This window comes from Cyprinus carpio, chromosome B3 (assembly GCF_018340385.1).
Source record: "Cyprinus carpio isolate SPL01 chromosome B3, ASM1834038v1, whole genome shotgun sequence".
Classification (NCBI taxonomy): domain Eukaryota; kingdom Metazoa; phylum Chordata; class Actinopteri; order Cypriniformes; family Cyprinidae; genus Cyprinus; species Cyprinus carpio.
In genome coordinates, this window is record NC_056599.1 from 8,179,695 (window position 1) to 8,200,221 (window position 20,527).

Here is a 20,527-nt window from a genome sequence, read left to right on the forward strand (position 1 = left end):
TACAGCAATACGTGAAATTGCATAGACATGAACAGCCATCAATCACTTAATTAACCCTCACATTGAGTTCCTCAATGAGGTTAAAATTATATCAGATACACCAGTTCAGCTTGGTCTGGAGGTACGTTACTTGCGTTGCCTGTGTAAAGGGGGTTCCCTTGCTGAAAAGGGGGTTTCCCGAGGTTGCTGATTGGCTGGAAGTTCAGTAGTCGTTGAAGTGACGTCTTGGGAAGCCCGTGGTTGGGTGTTGGCTGAAGATGTGGAGTTGTGGGCTGGTTGAAGTTTCAGACGGGCACTCGAGGTCAGACTCGGAGACACGGCGTTACAAAACTTAACTCAGAACACGAAACTCTCAAACGGAAAAGAAAAGAAACTAAAGTAAAAGAATAGAAGTAAAGTTTGACGAGACTAGGTGGTGTTTCTTTTCATCGTGGCTAAGTAGCAGCAGGCATGCAGGCCGAAGCACGCTGGAACCGCGCTTAAAGAACGCTAAACGTAATGACAAAAAGCGAAGGCTAAGAGCAAAAGCAAAAAGCAGGCTAAAAAGCAAAATTTGATGGTGTCCTGAGTATTTAAACTGGCCTTTTGGCCACATCTCAAAGTTTGTCTTGACCAATTAGATATTGTCTTTGCTCGGCAATCAGATCGATGTTTGTCCTACCCATTCATAAATCATATGTTATCTTATCAATCACGTGGTCCGAATTTTCCCGCTCTTGCAGAGTATAATTTTGGACATGATTCCTATGATAAGAATATGATACATTTGACAAATAACTGATGGTCAGAAATGTTTCAAGCAAGAAGATTCGAACACACACATACTGAACATGAATATGAATACTTAAGCTATTCAATAGTTATTAAAAAGACATACACAATAAGTGATTAGAAACATGATAGTCAAATGTGTGGGTTTCATAAATGATAGGGAGTTAAGCAATGGACTGATATTCCTTAAGAGGTCTTTTTTGTGTTCATCTGTACAAGACAGTTTCTCTGCTTTTTTTCTTTGACATAAGGATGTTCTGTGGAAACCAGAGGTTAAAAGGTCCCCTTAGGAATTTCAGTCTGGTTCTGCTAGGTGGGGGAAGTCAATCCAACGATCTTGTTTACTCTCATAAGTTTACATGTGATGCCTTTCTGTGGAAATCAGCTCCTCATGTTTCAACCATGCTCACGATCGAATCTTTAATTTGTCTGGTTCGGGTCTGATACGCTACAACCAATACACACAATAAAACCAGTGTAGTAGTAGTGTTGTAAAAATTCATAAGATATGTGATTATAAGTTGTGACATTTACATTTTGATGAATTGCAAGTCATTGGATGTCATAAGTCAATTTCAAATCAGTGTAAAGTTATCATTTGCAGCTCAGCTTTGTAAGTACCTATGCCCTTGCTAAACTTATTAAGTATTAATAACAGATTAATATCAGACATTATATTTCGGGTGAGATCAGTGAATCAGGCCACTTCATGATGATGATATTACCACCAATAATTGGCCAACTTCCCCTTGATCTCATTTTTCTCTCTGCTTTCTTCACTAAAGAGAATGTGTTTTATAAGCACAGAGTTTCAGCAGACAGAGAAAATAAAAATAAAAAGTCAAGGATCAAGAGCTCGACTAAAGCAAACACTAATCACCATAATGGTGACATCACAGAATATTTCAGCAAAATTTCAACATTAATCATCACTTAATCATCTCATTAACTGTGACCGTTGAATGCTTGAAATTCCACACTTCATTTTTCGGGGAAAATAAGTTCATCTTCCAGGTGTTTCGAGTGCATTTTTTTTTTAAATTCTTGGCATTGATTAGTGCAAATAACTGAGTGTTCTTTTAAACTGTCTTCCTGTTTTACAACTCCGTTTAAACAAGCTACATACTGTACCATGACTTATGCTATTTATATACCATACTTTTTTTTAATGATTTAATAAATTAGCTGGCAGGAAATCTGATTGTCTTGTAATATTAGCTAGCTATCTAACCAGCAACAATGGGAAAGTTTAATTGGGGCAGTTTCTAAAAAGTGCATCTAGTACAATGTTTGTTTGTGACGTATTTGAGTAATTTGTCATATATGAAATAAATATGAAGATGTGACATTGATCAAGCCCATCAAAAACTCACTCCAGTCAAGCAAACAAACTGTGTAACCCTGATAATGAAAGTACAGTGACCAAAAAAAGCATGAAACACACAATGACATGATTCAGAACACATGAAGAGACATAAACTGGTTTGGCGTCTCTGTAAGTGCTGTTCATGTCTACAAACACTGAAAATCAGCACCATAATCAGACGTGTGCTTATCGCTGTGACTTCAGCATGTGAAGAAATAATTTTGACAAAGATTTGATCATGACAGACCCTGGAGAGATTCCTTTTGCTTTTTTGTCGTTAAAATTAATTTTGAGTGCACTTTGTCCAAATCTAAACTAAAGAAATCCCACACACACATGCAATAAAAGGATAAAAGACTTGTTCAGTTGTAAAGGACACAATATTTTCTATATATCTGTATAGTTTTTCTAAATGTATTTTCTAAATCTGTATAGTGAAGAAACACTCACTATTGTTGTTCAAAATGCTGTTCACAACCTAGTGATGTAATTATGTAATAACTTATGGAACTTTAGCATGTGAAAAAAAAAATCATTCTTGACAAAGATTTGATCATGACAGACCCTGGAGAAACTTCAAACACTAACAAATGAAGGGCAATAAATAAAACAAAATGTCATGTGTTGTTTTTGCTATCAATAGATGTGTTCTCTCGTGTTCATTTTGAATGCATCATTTTTTAAATGTCATCCTAAAGAAATCTTGATGCTCCTGTCTGACTCGGTGAACAAGATGATCAGAAACTGTTCCACCCTCTTAACATTTACCAAGAAGAGACTCTCATTTTTATTTCACTCTTTTTTGTCATACTGACACTTTTTTTGAATTTCTGGACAAGATCAAGGAATCAGCGATTTGTGGAGAATGAAGAGAAATGCTCTAAACTGTGTTTCTGAACAGACAGCAGGTCTTTGTGATTTCTTGTGATGAAAATGAAAGTGAAAGTAAAGTTTTTGATTGTCCCAGGGTGTGTGCTTGAATCTCTAATGCAGAATGAAGCCGGGAGTCACTTCAGACACAGCAGAGCAACTCAACGACCAGAAGAATACACACACATTTATACATTGCAGGATATGTTCAGAAATAACCAAATTATATTAACCCTTTCTACAGTTTGATTGGTTACATCATCACTGAAGTCCAGAATAATCATGTGATTTTTGTGAAACATATTGTACAATGTCTTGACCCTCTTAAATTCAAACACATTTGTTCCAGTTCTCTATGAAGCGTTTTGTTTCCTAAAAGCATAAACACAGGACATTTCAACATTTCAGATTACAACATAGGAATGTAAAATAAAATAGCAATGAAGCAAAATTAATATTTTAATAATTTCATATTCCTTCCATTAACACTCTTTTAAAGAAAACATATCATTTTCTGTCAACTTCCACCACAGGATGAAGCCCTTTCACGTCTTGGACTAACAAGATATACACACTCACATAAGACTAAATAAAGTGCATGTGTGCAAACATAGCAGCTTCGGACAGTAGAAATACATACACTGAAATTAATTTAAGTCTCAGTGAGGGACAGTCATCAATAGACTGTTCACAGCTCTGGTGTGAAAAAAGTGCAAAAACGCTGCAATGTAATGATGAATGACGTTCAGCATTTCACAGTGACTGAAAGACTTGTACGGTGAGTAAAAACAGCATTCCACAGTGACCTGCAAAACTTGTACAGCGAGAAAAGATCGACTTGTTTTTTTATGCAAGTAATGACTATGAACATGAAACACATTTCTGATTATAAATGCAATTATACAAAAGTAAATATTGCAATATGAATAATAATAATAAGATGATTTGTTTGACATCTTTTTTTAATAATCTAGGGAACTAAGGAACACATATTCTCACAACAGCTAGACAGGTCAGAATGAACGCCGGAGGAGGAGGATTCATCCTTATGACGCCCTTAACTTAATAAAGAGCATCTCAACTGAAACACTCCTCAATCAACATCATCATTTACTGAAGAACAGATAGAATAACTCTCGTTGTTGAACAGTGACAATAGAAACACAGCTGATATTTCTGTATAAGACAGTGTGTGAAAACTAAACAGATTTCACTAGAAAGCTTACTGGATCTTTATAAAACTGAACTCTTAAGTTCACATGATTTTCTGTGTTTCTGGAGGACAGACAAGGATAGGTTAGGAATCTATTTCGGTCCTGTGGACTCTATAAAAACTACCATTGTTCATGTTTTATATATAATATATATGGCTGAACAGCTTCACAAGAAAAATAAAGACTTAAAAGCTTTAAAACTCTTTAAAAAAAGAGTATTATTAAAATATTATTATTAATAATAATTAATATAGTAATAAACAGATACAATTTCTAGGTTACAGGATTTTGATAATGTAAATATACACATTGTTGTCACATCATCCATATGGGCATTTCTGCAGGATGTTATGTAATCTATATAAAATTTCTAAAATGTTGATTGTGTCATCATCAGTAAGTGAGCAACTTCACACGATCCCATTTTCTCTTGGTTTTTCTTTTCATAACAAATGTTAACAGTATTAATAGCAACCAGAGAAAACAAGTTCCCAACAAAAGCAAACAAAAATCACTAAATAATTCTTCATTATGTTAATTCACCCTGACTGTTAACTAATTCTCAGTACAAATTGTTTTAGATGTCAGACAGAAATAAAGTCAATCTGGTTAGCAATGCGTGAAGCTGGTGATGCTGTTTGTGGAGTTGTTTAATCATCCTCTGCTGAGATCTCAGTATTTTATTTCAGTTGATTTAATCTGATTTCATTTCAAGGCTGTGGTTGGAAGTCACTTGTAGTTGTCGTGTTTCTCTTTTGTTTAGTGATTCTGCTTGTTAACAGCAGGTGTTTATCACTAATGCTCAATCATCACTTTATTAAACACTTGAGAATCTAATTAACCTCAAGACTGTGTTGTAGATATTTTTAGGTCACAGTTTAGTTTAGGTTGCTGTTTTCACTAACTATTAACTACAAATTTTGCCTCAATAAACTCCTAATTTGCTGCTTATTAATAGTTATTTGGTAGTTGTTAAGTTTAGGTTTGGGATAGAAATATGGATCTAGAATATGGTCATTCAGAAAAGCCATTAATATGTGCTTTATAAGTACTAATAAACAACCAATATGCTAGTAATATGCATCGTGAGAATGCGTCCCCACCAATTTTACCCATTTTAACATCACTAGTCCTAATCTGGTGACGTTGTCCCATCAGAAGAGCAAGTCAACTATGAATACAGAAGCTTTAATACTTATCTAAAACTTGACTTGACGCGGATGAACACAGATAAAAAGACATTTAATAAATGAGACTGCTCATAAAGTTAACACAATATATAATGTACAATGTAATGTAACACAATACACACAAGACAGGGTCAAGGGTGTAAGGGTAACAATGGTAACTATGAAAGCACACAAGATAACACTGGAAACAAGGAAACAAGAACTAAAACCACAGAAACTGAACACAGGCAGATACAAATAAAAGAATATCAAAATAAGAGTTCATGTAAAACAGAGACACAGGGGAAACACAACAGTAAGAGAATATAATCTTTAGTGTCACAGCACTATCACTATATCTCACACTGTGGAAATCCCTTTGGGATGCTGCAGCATATAGCCGACACAACTGTCAGTTTATTTTTTGCAGTAATAAGTATTATTAGCAGCCAACCAGAAGTCACCTCAGATGCAGCAAATCACCTCAATGACCAGAAGAATACACACATATTATACTTTGAAGAACACGTCCAAAAGTTACATTCAGTGTGCACGAGCTAAGCAGATTGTTGAGTTAGATTGCTTACACTCATCTGCTATGAAAGTGACAGCTGACAGACACAAGACATTTCAAGATTTCTGATCAGAACAGAAGCATATCATTTGAGAGTGTGACATAGTGATGAAACATAACTGATCAAATAATTATACAAATATCCAAGTACCTCTCTTTTAAATTAAACATTTCACTGTCCATGAAATATTTCCACTACAAACCGCTTCACGTTTACTTTTTAACAGCAGGGTTTTGCTGTGCAGAATTATTTCCTTCTTAATAAATTATAGGAGTTGGCATAACTGAATTTTGTTTTTATCAAAACTATGTTCTTAATTAAAAAAAAAAAAAAAAAAAAAAAAAAAAACTTGTTTGAATAAATGATAAGAGTACGTTATATGTGTGTTTGTTGTGTGCAGAGCAGAACAGAACCGACATAAAATCAGAGCAGCAGACATTTCTGTTTATCAGATCACAAACCTGTTGATGTGAGTATTTATTTGTTTCTAATGAATGAACGTAATATCTGAATTAAGCAGAATTTAGTTTTTTCTTACCAGAAGTGTTCACATTATTTAAGCCAGGAAGAAGAGAAGATCCTTGAAGACGTTGAAGAAGTAATAACAGCAGACTGATTCAAGAGTGCTTCATTCCTGAACTTTGTTCCTAAGTCACACATCACGATGGATTTTTTCACATGTGTACAAAATCAAACTTCTGAATCTGATGGAAACTGTGAAACCACTCTCGAGAAAGAGGAAACAAACCCACTGGATGTCCCTTTATATGACATAGCTGAAAATTTTTTAAACGGGATTAAGAGCTTACGTGAAGCTAAAAAAGTGATTGAACAGAAATATGAAATTAAAAAGGAGCAGGGTGATTGCTGGCCAGCTGATGATATCAAACGAGCTTGGGGACAAACACAAAGAATGGATATAAAATCAAAAAGAAGACGATACTGGACTCATGTTATAATTTTGCAGATGCTAAAAAGATTTATGGTTTATGATGCGTGTAAACCAAATGAAGCACAGGAGGATCATGATGATGCAGCCAATGATATTAATCAATCTTGTGAAACAAGACCAGGAATGAAAGAAAACTCAGAAGACGGATCATCTCAAAGCAAAGCTGAAACTGAGACAGTGGGAGCTGCAGTGGAAGTTGAGCAGATGTTTGGAGAAGGGAAAAAAGTACCTAAAGTATGTAGTCTTTCAGAGGATTCTGGTGTTGCATCAAAAGGTCAACCTTCAGCTTCTAGCACAGATGTAGCTCCTTCACCTACTGAAGTAAATCCAATTGCTAATTCAAGCAACAGTAAAACCAATAATGCTGCATTGGTGAATGAGGATGAGGATACTTTAGTTAACAGTTTTGATCAGCGAAAAGATGTTGACGACTATGAGTTGTATGTAGCGGATATACTTGATGCAGAGGATAAAACATGGGAAGATGGTCTTGGGTCAACTGATGATATAAATCAAGCTTGTGGAAAAGCAGAAAGCATTAAAGGAAACTCAGAAGACAGATCAACTCATGGCAATGATGAACCGAAGACAGAGACAGCTGCTGAGGGAGTTAAGCATCTTTCTGGGAGGAAACACCCAGTATCTAACTATTACGGGCAAACACATATCGGCACTCAGGGTGGGACTGGGACACAATTTCTGGCTGGGATCCAGGACACTGCAAATTACTCTGGTGCTGTCAATAGCCAGTCTGGGTCTGATATTAGTGCAGCACAAAGTAATGATGAAAAAAATATAGAAAGTGTTGATCAATGCAACTACATATATATCCCACTCTCAATGTTTCGCAGTGAATCAACCGCTGAGTCACCATATGAAAACACAAATGCAGACACGAATGCAGACACAAATTATAACTATAAATTAATAGATCAGTTTCGTTTAGATACACAATGTTAGATGTATAGGAAAAAATCCTATGTCATGTTATATGACACTGATAAAAAGAATGCTAAATGGGTGTATGAGGTATTGAACAAGAGCACTGTACCTTTCCATATTAAGAAAGTAGCCTTTAAAAAGGATGACGAGATTGAAGACAACAAACAAGCTCTTAACAGCACGAAAGGATTTAAGGACAAGGACTATGTACGTGGACATCTTGCTGCGGCTAAAAATCACGAGTGGTGTCAGGAAGCCTATAATGACACTTATCTGATCAGCAACATGACACCACAGATCAAAAGCATAAACAAAGGCATCTGAAAAACGTTGGAGAACTATTGTCGAAACATAATATACAAAGATGACAAAGTCCAAAACGTCCATGTATACACTGGACCACTTTACAAAAACGATGAGGGATCGACTTTGGAAGGGAAAGCAGTGCCAACTCACTACTTTAAGGTAGTAATTGTGGAGAATGTGAATGGGAAGGCAAAGGTGGAATGCTATTTGGTAGAAAATAAGAAAAAAGTATCCGAGACAACAGACAACAAATCAACAAACAACAAAGAAAAAAAAAGAGAGGAAATATACATCTAAAAAACTACATTGTGGACATTAAAGAAATTGAGGAAATCTCTGAGCTGACTTTCACACACAAAAGTGACAGTAACAAAGTGACTGTCAAAAAGACTCTGACATGTACTGGAGAAAATGAGAGAAAACATGCTACAGTAGCAGTCCATGTAAGCATATGATTGTCTGTCTGACATGTATACAGTAAATTATTGCATCACTATAATGACCCTGAAACAGTGAGTTGTGGTTGATCTATCTATCTATGCAATTGTGTTTTTACTTGTAATATTACATATTATTGCTCTTTTTTTATTTTGATTGCTTCTATTGTCTCATTTGTAAGTCATTTGGAGATTAGCATCTGCTAAATGATTAAATGTAAATGTGCTGTAAGTGTATTTTGTTACAGACAGACATTGGAAGAGAAACAGATTGATATCACAAATGACTCTCACTTGACTGTCATAGTGTGCTTTAAATAACTATTTACAAAAACAAGTGATAGTGTAATATATGTGCTTTTGAATTGAAAAAGAGTTGTAATAAAAATTCATTTGGAGTGAAAGCACACTCTGATGCATAGGCACTATACAGAAACTGTACAGAAACTACTGGGCTTTGGGACACATTTAGACATAAACACTCATCAGACAAATAGTAAGAATCAGGGATATCATGGATGAGTTTTGTACCATGGCACCCATTGCAACATCAAGCTTTTTCTTAACATGTTTATGTATTTATTTTTCTATTAAAAAACATATTATTAGTGCTATTATTGTTATTATTATTTCCTACATACTTTCCATTATTCAAATTGTATTTATAGTTCTGAAGACTTTTCTATTATTCTAAAATATAAGCATAATAATAATATTTAATAGGTGTTTCCAAAGGTGTAGTGAACTAAGCATTCAAAGATTCAGTTTTTGCTCATGTTTATCCTCTAGTTTTCTATGCTACATTTGTTTGTGCAGATTTTGTGTTGTTATTGTTTTGTAAGACAGAGACACACTTATTCATTTATAGCTAACAAACAGACAAAAGACATTTTTTGTTTGTGATGTGTTTATATATGTCTATATGACATTTATATATTCCATAGGCCTATATTTAAATTTCTATGCTATTTAATTCATTGCTTTTCACCTTTTTCTAGTTCTATTTTATTGATGTTTGTTATTGTTATAATAAATATTTCCTTTTTTTGTCATTATTTGTTTTGTGTAAAAATGCTTTGGCAATATTGAATGTAAACACAATCAATAAAGTACTTTACATTGGATTTAATTGAAATGTCATATTTTGAATAAAATGATCTGTTGTCTTTGCAATTCTCTGCTTTACATGAATATTATACATCACAGTGAATCAGGATAAGACAAGAAGAACTTGAACACTGTTTTTGTACTTGCTCAAAAATATAATTTAATTTATTTATAACCAAATTTAATGGAAAGATTAAATGGAAAGATTAATGCGGTGTGTTGCTGGAGAATCAAGCATGGCCATTATGTTGAAAGGATAAATAAAGTTTAATTTACTTAACACATTTTTTGCTGTAAATTAGAATTGATTTCAGGTATGTTTAAATCAGTCTGAATGAGAATAATTGTGCAGATATTGTTTATGTGATGTTTGACTCCATTGAATATATTTGAAGTGTTTTTGACAGTGATTGTCAGTAATAATGTCTTCTATGTCCTGGAGAATTTCTTTCTGTTCTGATCTCAGTGTGTCACAGTAATTTATTTATTGTACACGATAGTTCACTATACCTTAGACTGTATGAATTATAACAGCGCATAGAAAGGGAGATTTCACACAAACTCTTCAGACAGGTCAGAAATGTCAGTTAAAAGCAGATAAACCTTCTTTAGTTTTAAAGCTGTTTAGCTGTTTATTCAAATGGTTTTGCTGCACTACCATGTTTGTGAAGCAGATCTTTCTGCTTTGTGTTTAAGAATCAAAAAGGAGTCTTTGTTAACTCTCACAATGTCTTCTTTCACTTTCTTCTCTGTCCTATCAACTTTACTGTGCACAAGGTTTGTAACTACATTAAAACAATATTTGAACTCCAATAACACTAGGCCTGACTCAAGAAACACTGGAATGCATTAATTACAGTCTCATCAGCATTTTATTATAGTCTGGATGGAGCTTCTTGAATATTATCTCCAGTGGCTTGTGGTTTGACTCAAGCTAAACACAGCATCCACACAGCTGGTGAAATTTCTCACAACAGCCAACAGCAATTTCTACTGCTTTCAATATTTGCAGCTAATTTCATTGCTGCTGTCTTGAAGATTCACTGCCCTCAGACCATCTAAGGAAAACTCACGTGATTGAAACATTCATTTATTGTATCATTAGCAATACAGAAACAAACACTTCTGCACCTAATAAAATCCCAAACAGAAGTAAAACTGTACCTCTTTAAGGTTGTGTTAAAGATACAGTGGCTTAGATATGTAGATATGAAATTATCTTGGCTCTATTCACTCACTTCACTCACTTAGAAAGTTAGGAAAGGATGAGTTTAAGAGAATGAAAATGAGGAACCCCAAGTTGAAATTGCATAGACATGAACAGCCATCAATCACTTAAATTAACCCTTGCATTGAGTTCCTCAATGAGGTTAAAATTATATCAGATACACCAGTTCAGCTTGGTCTGGAGGTACGTTACTTGCGTTGCCTGTGCAAAGGAGGTTCCCTTTGTTGTCGTTGAAAAGGGGGTTTCCCGAGGTTGCTGATTGGCTGGAAGTTCAGTAGTCCTTGAAGTGACGTCTTGGGAAGCCCGTGGTGGGCGTTGGCTGACGATGCGGAGTGTGGGCTGGTTGAAGTTGAACGGGCACTCGAGGTCAGATTCGGAGACACGGTGTTACAAAACTTAACTCAGAACACGAAACTCTCGAACGGAAAAGAAAAGAAACTAAAGTAAAAGAATAGAAGTAAAGTTTGACGAGACTAGGTGGTGTTTCTTCTCATCGTGGCTAAGTAGCAGCAGGCGTGCAGGCCGAAGCACGCTGGAACCGCGCTCAAAGAACGCTAAAAGTGATGACAAAAAGCATGGCTAAAAGCCAAAGCTAAGAGCAAAAGCAAAAAGCAGGCTAAAAAGCAAAATTTGATGGTGTCCTGAGTATTTAAACTGGCCTTTTGGCCACACCTCAAATGTTGTCTTGACCAATTAGATATTGTCTTTGCTCGGGGTGTTGCGATGTTTGTCCTACCCATTCATAAATCATATGTTATCTTATCAATCACGTGGTCCGAATTTTTCCCGCTCTTGCAGGGTATAATTTTGGACATGATTCCTATGATAAGAATATGACACATTTGACAAATAACTGATGGTCAGAAATGTTTCAAGCAAGAAGATTCGAACACACACATACTGAACATGAATATGAATAATTAAGCTATTCAATAGTTATTAAAAAGACATACACAATAAGTGATTAGAAACATGATAGTCAAATGTGTGGGGTTTCATAAATGATATGGAGTTAAGCAATGGACTGATATTCCTTAAGAAGTCTTTTTTGTGTTCATCTGTACAAGACAGTTTCTCTGCTTTTCTTTGACATAAGGATGTTCTTTGGAAACCAGAGGTTAAAAGGTCCCCTTAGGATTTCAGTCTGGTTCTGCTAGGTGGGGGAAGTCAATCCAACGATCTTGTTTACTCTCATGAGTTTACATGTGATGGTCAGGCTGTGCATCTCTTTGACCAGCAATCTTGATCCCTCTCCCCAAATTTGACAATCTTTTCTCTGAATTGAAATTGTCAATAATTGTTCTAATGGTGTTAATGTTGAAAGGTGTTCTCTGAAAGAGTTGGTTGGTTATCTTGCTTCAGACTGTGGTGCTAGGAGTTGATTTACAACATCCTGTTGCCTTTCTGTGGAATTCGGGTCCTCATGTTTCAACCATGCTCACGATCGAATCTTTAATTTGTCTGGTTCGGGTCTGATACGCTACAACCAATACACACAATAAAACCAGTGTAGTAGTAGTGTTGTAAAAATTCATAAGATATGTGATTATAAGTTGTGACATTTACATTTTGATGAATTGCAAGTCATTGGATGTCATAAGTCAATTTCAAATCAGTGTAAAGTTATCTTTTGCAGCTCAGCTTTGTAAGTACCTATGCCCTTTCTAAACTAATTAAGTATTAATAACACAAGATTAATATCAGACATTATATTTCGGGTGAGATCAGTGAATCAGGCCACTTCATGATGATGATATTACCACCAATAATTGGCCAACTTCCCCTTGATCTCATTTTCTCTCTGCTTTCTTCACTAAAGAGAATGTGTTTTATAAGCACAGAGTTTCAGCAGACAGAGAAAATAAAAATAAAAAGTCAAGGATCAAGAGCTCGACTAAAGCAAACACTAATCACCATAATGGTGACATCCACAGAATATTTCAGCAAAATTTCAACATTAATCATCACTTAATCATCTCATTAACTGTGACCGTTGAATGCTTGACATTCCACACTTCATTTTTCGGGGAAAATAAGTGCATCTTCCAGGTGTTTCGAGTGCATTTTTTTTAAATCTGTGTGTTCTTTTAAACAGTCTTCCTGTTTTACAACTCCGTTTAAACAAGTTACATACTGTACCATGACTTATGCTATTTATATACCATACTTTTTTTTAATGATTTAATAAATTAGCTGGCAGGAAATCTGATTGTCTGGTAATATTAGCTAGCTATCTAACCAGCAACAATGGGAAAGTTAATTGGGGCAGTTTCTAAAAAGTGCATCTAGTACAATGTTTGTATGTGACGTATTTGAGTAATTTGCCATATATGAAATAAATATGAAGATGTGACATTGATCAAGCCCATCAAAAACTCACTCCAGTCAAGCAAACAAACTGTGTAACCCTGATAATGAAAGTACAGTGACCAAAAAAAGCATGAAACACACAATGACATGATTCAGAACACATGAAGAGACATAAACTGGTTTGGCGTCTCTGTAAGTGCTGTTCATGTCTACAAACACTGAAAATCAGCACCATAATCAGACGTGTGCTTATCGCTGTGACTTCAGCATGTGAAGAAATAATTTTGACAAAGATTTGATCATGACAGACCCTGGAGAGATTCCTTTTGCTTTTTTGTCGTTAAAATTAATTTTGAGTGCACTTTGTCCAAATCTAAACTAAAGAAATCCCAACACACATGCAATAAAGGATAAAAGACTTGTTCAGTTGTAAAGGACACAATATTTTCTATATATCTGTATAGTTTTTCTAAATGTATTTTCTAAATCTGTATAGTGAAGAAACACTCACTATTGTTGTTCAAAATGCTGTTCACAACCTAGTGATGTAATTATGTAATAACTTATGGAACTTTAGCATGTGAAAAAAAAATCATTTTTGACAAAGATTTGATCATGACAGACCCTGGAGAAACTTCAAACACTAACAAATGAAGGGCAATAAATAAAACAAAATGTCATGTGTTGTTTTGCTATCAATAGATGTGTTCTCTCGTGTTCATTTTGAATGCATTTTTTAAATGTCATCCTAAAGAAATCTTGATGCTCCTGTCTGACTCGGTGAACAAGATGATCAGAAACTGTTCCACCCTCTTCAAACATTTACCAAGAAGAGACTCTCATTTTTATTTCACTCTTTTTTGTCATACTGACACTTTTTTTGAATTTCTGGACAAGATCAAGGAATCAGCGATTTGTGGAGAATGAAGAGAAATGCTCTAAACTGTGTTTCTGAACAGACAGCAGGTCTTTGTGATTCTTGTGATGAAAATGAAAGTGAAAGTAAAGTTTTGATTGTCCCAGGTGTGTGCTTGAATCTCTAATGCAGAATGAAGCCGGGAGTCACTTCAGACACAGCAGAGCAACTCAACGACCAGAAGAATACACACACATTTATACATTGCAGGATATGTTCAGAAATAACCAAATTATATTAACCCTTTCTACAGTTTGATTGGTTACATCATCACTGAAGTCCAGAATAATCATGTGATTTTTGTGAAACATATTGTACAATGTCTTGACCTCTTAAATTCAAACACATTTGTTCCAGTTCTCTATGAAGCGTTTTGTTTCCTAAAAGCATAAACACAGGACATTTCAACATTTCAGATTACAACATAGGAATGTAAAATAAAATAGCAATGAAGCAAAATTAATATTTTAATAATTTCATATTCCTTCCATTAACACTCTTTTAAAGAAAACATATCATTTTCTGTCAACTTCCACCACAGGATGAAGCCTTTCACGTCTTGGACTAACAAGATATACACACTCACATAAGACTAAATAAAGTGCATGTGTGCAAACATAGCAGCTTCGGACAGTAGAAATACATACACTGAAATTTAATTTAAGTCTCAGTGAGGGACAGTCATCAATAGACTGTTCACAGCTCTGGTGTGAAAAAAGTGCAAAAACGCTGCAATGTAATAATGAATGACATCCAGCATTTCACAGTGACTCAAAGACTTGTACGGTGAGTAAAAACAGCATTCCACAGTGACCTGCAAAACTTGTACAGCGAGAAAAGACCGACTTGTTTTTTATGCAAGTAGTGACTATGAACATGAAACACATTTCTAATCATAAATGCAATTATACAAAAGTAAATATTGCAATATGAATAATAATAATAAGATGATTTGTTTGACAACTTTTTTTTAATAATCTAAGGAACTAAGGAACACATATTCTCACAACAGCTAGACAGGTCAGAATGAACGCCGGAGGAGGAGGATTCATCCTTATGACGCCCTTAACTTAATAAAGAGCATCTCAACTGAAACACTCCTCAGTCAACATCATCATTTACTGAAGAACAGATAGAATAACTCTCGTTGTTGAACGGTGACAACAGAAACACAGCTGATATTTCTGTATAAGACAGTGTGTGAAAACTAAACAGATTTCACTGGAAAGGTTACTGGATCTTTATAATACTGAACTCTTAAGTTCAGATGATTTTCTGTGTTTTCTGGAGGACAGACAAGGATAGGTAAGGAATCTATTTTGGTCCTGTGGACTCTATAAAACTACCATTGTTCATGTTTTATATATAATATATATGGGTGAACCGATTCACAAGAAAAATAAAGATTGAAAAGCTTTAAAACTCTTTTTTTTAAAAAGAGTATTATTAAAATATTATTATTAATAACATTTAATCTAGTAATAAACAGATACAAGTTTTATGTTACAGAGTTTTGATAATGTAAATATACACATTGTTGTCACATCATCCATATGGGCATTTCTGCAGGATGTTATGTAATCCATATAAAATTTCTAAAATGTTGATTGTGTCATCATCAGTAAGTAAGCAACTTCACACGATCCCATTTTCTCTTGGTTTTTCTTTTCATAACAAATGTTTACAGTATGAACATCAACCAGAGAAAAACTAACACCAAAAAGTCAAGTTCCCAACAAAAGCAAACACAAATCACTAGAATATTAATTCTTCATTATGTTAATTCACCCTGACTGTTACTTAATTCTCAGTACAAATTGTTGTAGATGTCAGACAGAAATAAAGTCAATCTGGTTAGCAATGCGTGAAGCTGGTGATGCTGTTTGTGGAGTTGAGATCTCAGTATTTTATTTCAGTTGATTTAATCTGATTTCATTTCAAGGCTGTGGTTGGAAGTCACTTGTAGTTGTCGTGTTTCTCTTTTCTTTAGTGATTCTGCTTGTTAACAGCAGGTGTTTATCACTAATGCTCAATCATCACTTTATTAAACACTTGAGAATCTAATTAACCTCAAGACTGTGTTGTAGATATTTTTAGGTCACAGTTTAGTTTAGGTTGCTGTTTTCACTAACTATTAACTACAAATTTTGCCTCAATAAACTCCTAATTTGCTGCTTATTAATAGTTATTAAGGTAGTTGTTAAGTTTAGGTTTGGGATAGAAATATGGATCTAGAATATGGTCATGCAGAAAAGGCATTAATATAGGCTTTATAAGTACTAATAAACAACCAATATGCTAGTAATATGCATCGTGAGAATGCGTCGCCACCAATTTTACACATTTTAACATCACTAGTCCTAATCTGGTGATGTTGTCCCATCAGAAGAGCAAGTCAACTATGAATACAGAAGCTTTAATACTTATCTAAAACTTGACTTGACACAGATGAACGCAGATAAAAACACAATACATACAAGACAGAGTTAAGGGTATAAAGGTAACAGCGGTAACTATGAAAGCTAACAAGATAACACTGGAAACAAGGAAACAGGAACTAAAACAACAGAAACTGAACACAGGCAGATACAAACAAAAGAATATCAAAATAAGAGTTCATGTAAAACAGAGACACAGGGGAAACACAACAGTAAGAGAATATAATCTTTAGTGTCACAGCACTATCACTATATCTCACACTGTGGAAATCCCTTTGGGATGCTGCAGCATATAGCCAACACAACTGTCAGTTTATTTTTTGCAGTAATATGTATTATTAGCAGCCAACCAGAAGTCACCTCAGATGCAGCAAATCACCTCAATGACCAGAAGAATACACACATATTTATACTTTGCAGAACATGTCCAATAGTTACATTCAGTGTGCACGAGCTAAGCAGATTGTTGAGTTAGATTGCTTACACTCATCTGCTATGAAAGTGACAGCTGACAGACACAAGACATTTCAAGATTTCTGATCAGAACAGAAGCATATCATTTGAGAGTGTGACACAGTGATGAAACATAACTGATCAAATAATTATACAAATATCCAAGTACCTCTCTTTTAAATTAAACATTTCACTGTCCATGAAAAACTGCTTCAGTGTTACTTTTAGTTTTTAACGGCAGGTTTTGCAGTGCAGAATTATTTCCTTCTTAATAAAGTATACGAGTTGGCATAACTGACTTTTGTTTTTACTAAAACAATGTTCTTACAAACTGAGTTAGTTCTGTTTGCACAAATAAGAAGACATTACAGTATAAGTATTTTTTGAATATGTTTGTTGTGTGCAGAGCAGAACAGAACTGACATAAAATCAGAGCAGCAGACGTTTCTGTTTATCAGATCACAAACCTGTTGATGTGAGTATTTCTTTCTGTCTCTACTGAATCAACTTGACTGCAGAATTTTGACATCAAGGTTTTTCTTACCAGAAGTGAAGACATTATTTTATCCAGGAAGAAGAGAAGATCTTTGAAGACGTTGAAGAAGTCATAACAGCCGATTGGTCAAGAGTGCTTCATTCCTGAACTTTGTTCCTAAGTCACACATCACGATGGGTTTTTTCAGTGTACAAAATCAAACTTCTGAATCTTATGGAAATAGTAAAACCACTCTCGAGAAAGGGGGAAGAAACCCACCTGATGTCACTTTAGATGACATAGCTAAAGATTTGTTATCATTTTTTAACAGGTTTGAGTGCTTACGTAAAACAAAAAACAATATTGAAGAGAAATATGAAATTAAAAATGAGTATGGTGGTTACTGGTCAGCTGATGATATCAAACGAGCTTGGGGAAAAACACAAAGAATGGATAAAAAATCAGATAAAAGAAAACACTGGGCTCGTGTGATAATTATGCAGATGCTAAAAAGATTGGTTTATGATGGCTGTAAAGATGGCTGTAAACAAAATCCAGCACAGGAGGATCATGATGATAAAACCAATGAAACTAAGCAATCTTGTGAAAAAACACCAAGAATGAAAGAAAACAAGGATACCATAGTTAACAGTTGTGAGCAGCAGAAAAGCATTGACAACCATGAAAAGTTGAATTTCACAGATAAGCCCAACCAAATGAAAGCTGAAAGAGAGAATAGAGGAGGGGAAGATGGTCTTTGGTCAGCTTGTAGAAAAGCAGAAAGCATAAAAAGAAACTCAGAAGACAGATCAACTCAAAGCAGTGCTGAACTGGAGACAGTGGAAGCTGCTGGAGAAGACAGGCAGAGTTCTGGAGCAAATCACAAATCAACCAAAAGTGGTCTCAATCAAACTAGTAGTGCCAGTCAGGGCCGGTCTGGGGCACGACTTCCTGCTGGGAGTCAGGCCACTAGGAATGATCCCGGTGCTCCCGATGACCAGTCCAGCACTGATGACAGTGCATCAGAAAGTAAAGAAGCAGAGAACCATACAGTAGATGAATCCATCTACATATGTATCCCAGTCACAGAAATGTTTGGCAATGAAGATACACCTACAGAAGATGATTATGTTGAAAATGTCGGGTCTCCATATAAATTAATAGATGGACTTCCATCTGCTATGGATATAAGAAAAAGAAAATCTTATGCCATGTCATTCAGCAACACAACCAATAATGCTGAATGGGTGTATGAGATACTGAACAGGGAAACTTTAGTGGACAACTGTAAAAAGCTAAAATCATTTGGAAATGATTATCAGAAAGGTCATCTGGCTGCAGCTGCCAATCACAGGTGGTGTCGGGAAGCAAATCATGACACTAATTTGTTCAGCAACATTATACCACAGCATAAGAAATTAAACCAGGGTATGTGGAAGAAACTGGAGAATCACTGTAGAAAAATACAGAAAAAAGGGAACTGCAATGTCCATGTGTACACTGGACCACTTTACCTGACAGAAACAAACGATGAGCTTATTCGTGTGCATAACCCAATTAATATTAACCGTTTGGGAGGGAAAGTAATCCCAACTCACCTCTTTAAGGTGATGATTGTGGAGAATGAGGATGGGACAGTAGGAGAGCCAGAATGCTATGTGATACCCAATAAGGAACCAAAATCTAAAAACTTGGATGACTATAGTGGATATACTATTGAAGATATCGAAAAGTTCTCTGGGCTGACCTTCATACAACGCCATCCCAATGCGAACTTGAGAGACTGTATAAAGATGGTGACATTGCAAGGAAAAGTTGAAAATGGAGAGTCATATAATGTTGATATTAGGCAAGTTTCCATTACCCTTCGTACTGCGCAGGGAATTGAAATTGCGAATTGAAAATACACCTAATAGAAACACATCAATTTTCGCAAAAACGCCCATATATCGCAAAAAAGTTTTTACGCTCGCATGAGGTGGTTTTTCAGACAATGCAAAAAAGGAATAATACGCAAAACAGCAATGGAACCTTTTTTTTCGCATTTACAGGTCACATGGCATATGTAAAAAGTCATATGATCATTCTTCAATGTACTATAACCTCCAAGAAACACTTCATACGTGGCCGCTCTTCAGTATGAGGGGCTTTCCCTAACATTAATGCTTAGACAATTTACACTACACACATCTGCAGTGCAGTGTGGCTCTGATATGGCCACTGAAGCTGATTGTGGCCACTCTAGTCAATGCTTGTGTTTATTCCAGACACACAACGCACGTTTCTGAAGCGGCTCTCTGTGCTACTTCTGTAAAGATACACGCATACGCCTCCTTTAAATAAATAAAGACAAAATTCATCAAAATCCCACCAAAATCCATTGCCATGACTTATCATGAGATAAGATACATTTTAGTCGCATAATATAATTATAAATTATTCTTATGCTTAACATATTCTTATACAATATGCATTTGTTTACATAGCCTTTATTTGTATCGTAATGTACTGTTATATTGCTATATTAACAAATATAAATATTCTTGTCATATCTAGTCTAGTAATACTTTGTTTGTGCTCAATAATTAAATTCATTAATTTATGACAAAAATATATATTATTACCATTGAAAAGATTGTGTAATTGCATAACGTGGTGTACTGTCAGAGAATCAAGCATGACAACAATGTTTAAATGAACAAACCTTAAATCACTTGTATTTCTGTTGTGTTTAAATCATAGTGTAGATCAAGAATCTGAATGATGTTTTAATGTTGTTTTAATCCACTAGATATATTTTAACGAAAGTATTCATATTTCATATAGTCAGTCATAATGTCTCTTTTAAATGAATGAATAAGAATGCATGTAGAAACCTGTGAGAGAATTTGCTGTTCAGATATTCAGCGTTTATTTCCAGAGTGGAATTAAAATCCTAATGTCTAATCAAACACATGAATGAGCTCTAAGTCCAACATTATTTCATCATCTGTGTCAT

General features: G+C 35.0%; 1 protein-coding gene across 6 annotated transcripts; it reads left to right on the top strand.

The window, feature by feature from the left end:
* Positions 1-4,126: 4,126 nt before the first annotated feature.
* On the top strand, positions 4,127-20,488 carry LOC122136453. 6 transcript variants are annotated; one of them, XM_042719530.1, is made up of 3 exons: positions 4,127-4,303; positions 17,461-17,529; positions 17,602-20,488. In XM_042719530.1, the coding sequence occupies exon 3, from the start codon at positions 17,724-17,726 to the stop codon at positions 19,428-19,430; it is 1,707 nt and encodes a 568-aa protein (XP_042575464.1). In that variant the 5' UTR covers positions 4,127-4,303; positions 17,461-17,529; positions 17,602-17,723; the 3' UTR covers positions 19,431-20,488. The 6 variants fall into 6 exon arrangements, with proteins under 6 accessions (XP_042575464.1, XP_042575466.1, XP_042575468.1 ...); XM_042719532.1 differs by having other exon boundaries at positions 17,605-20,488; XM_042719534.1 differs by having other exon boundaries at positions 17,626-20,488.
* The last annotated feature ends 39 nt before the right edge of the window (positions 20,489-20,527 follow it).

Bases quoted from the DNA above. Each gene is read 5' to 3' on its own strand.
- LOC122136453 (XM_042719530.1), top strand. From the start codon at position 17,724: ATGGGTTTTTTCAGTGTACAAAATCAAACTTCTGAATCTTATGGAAAT.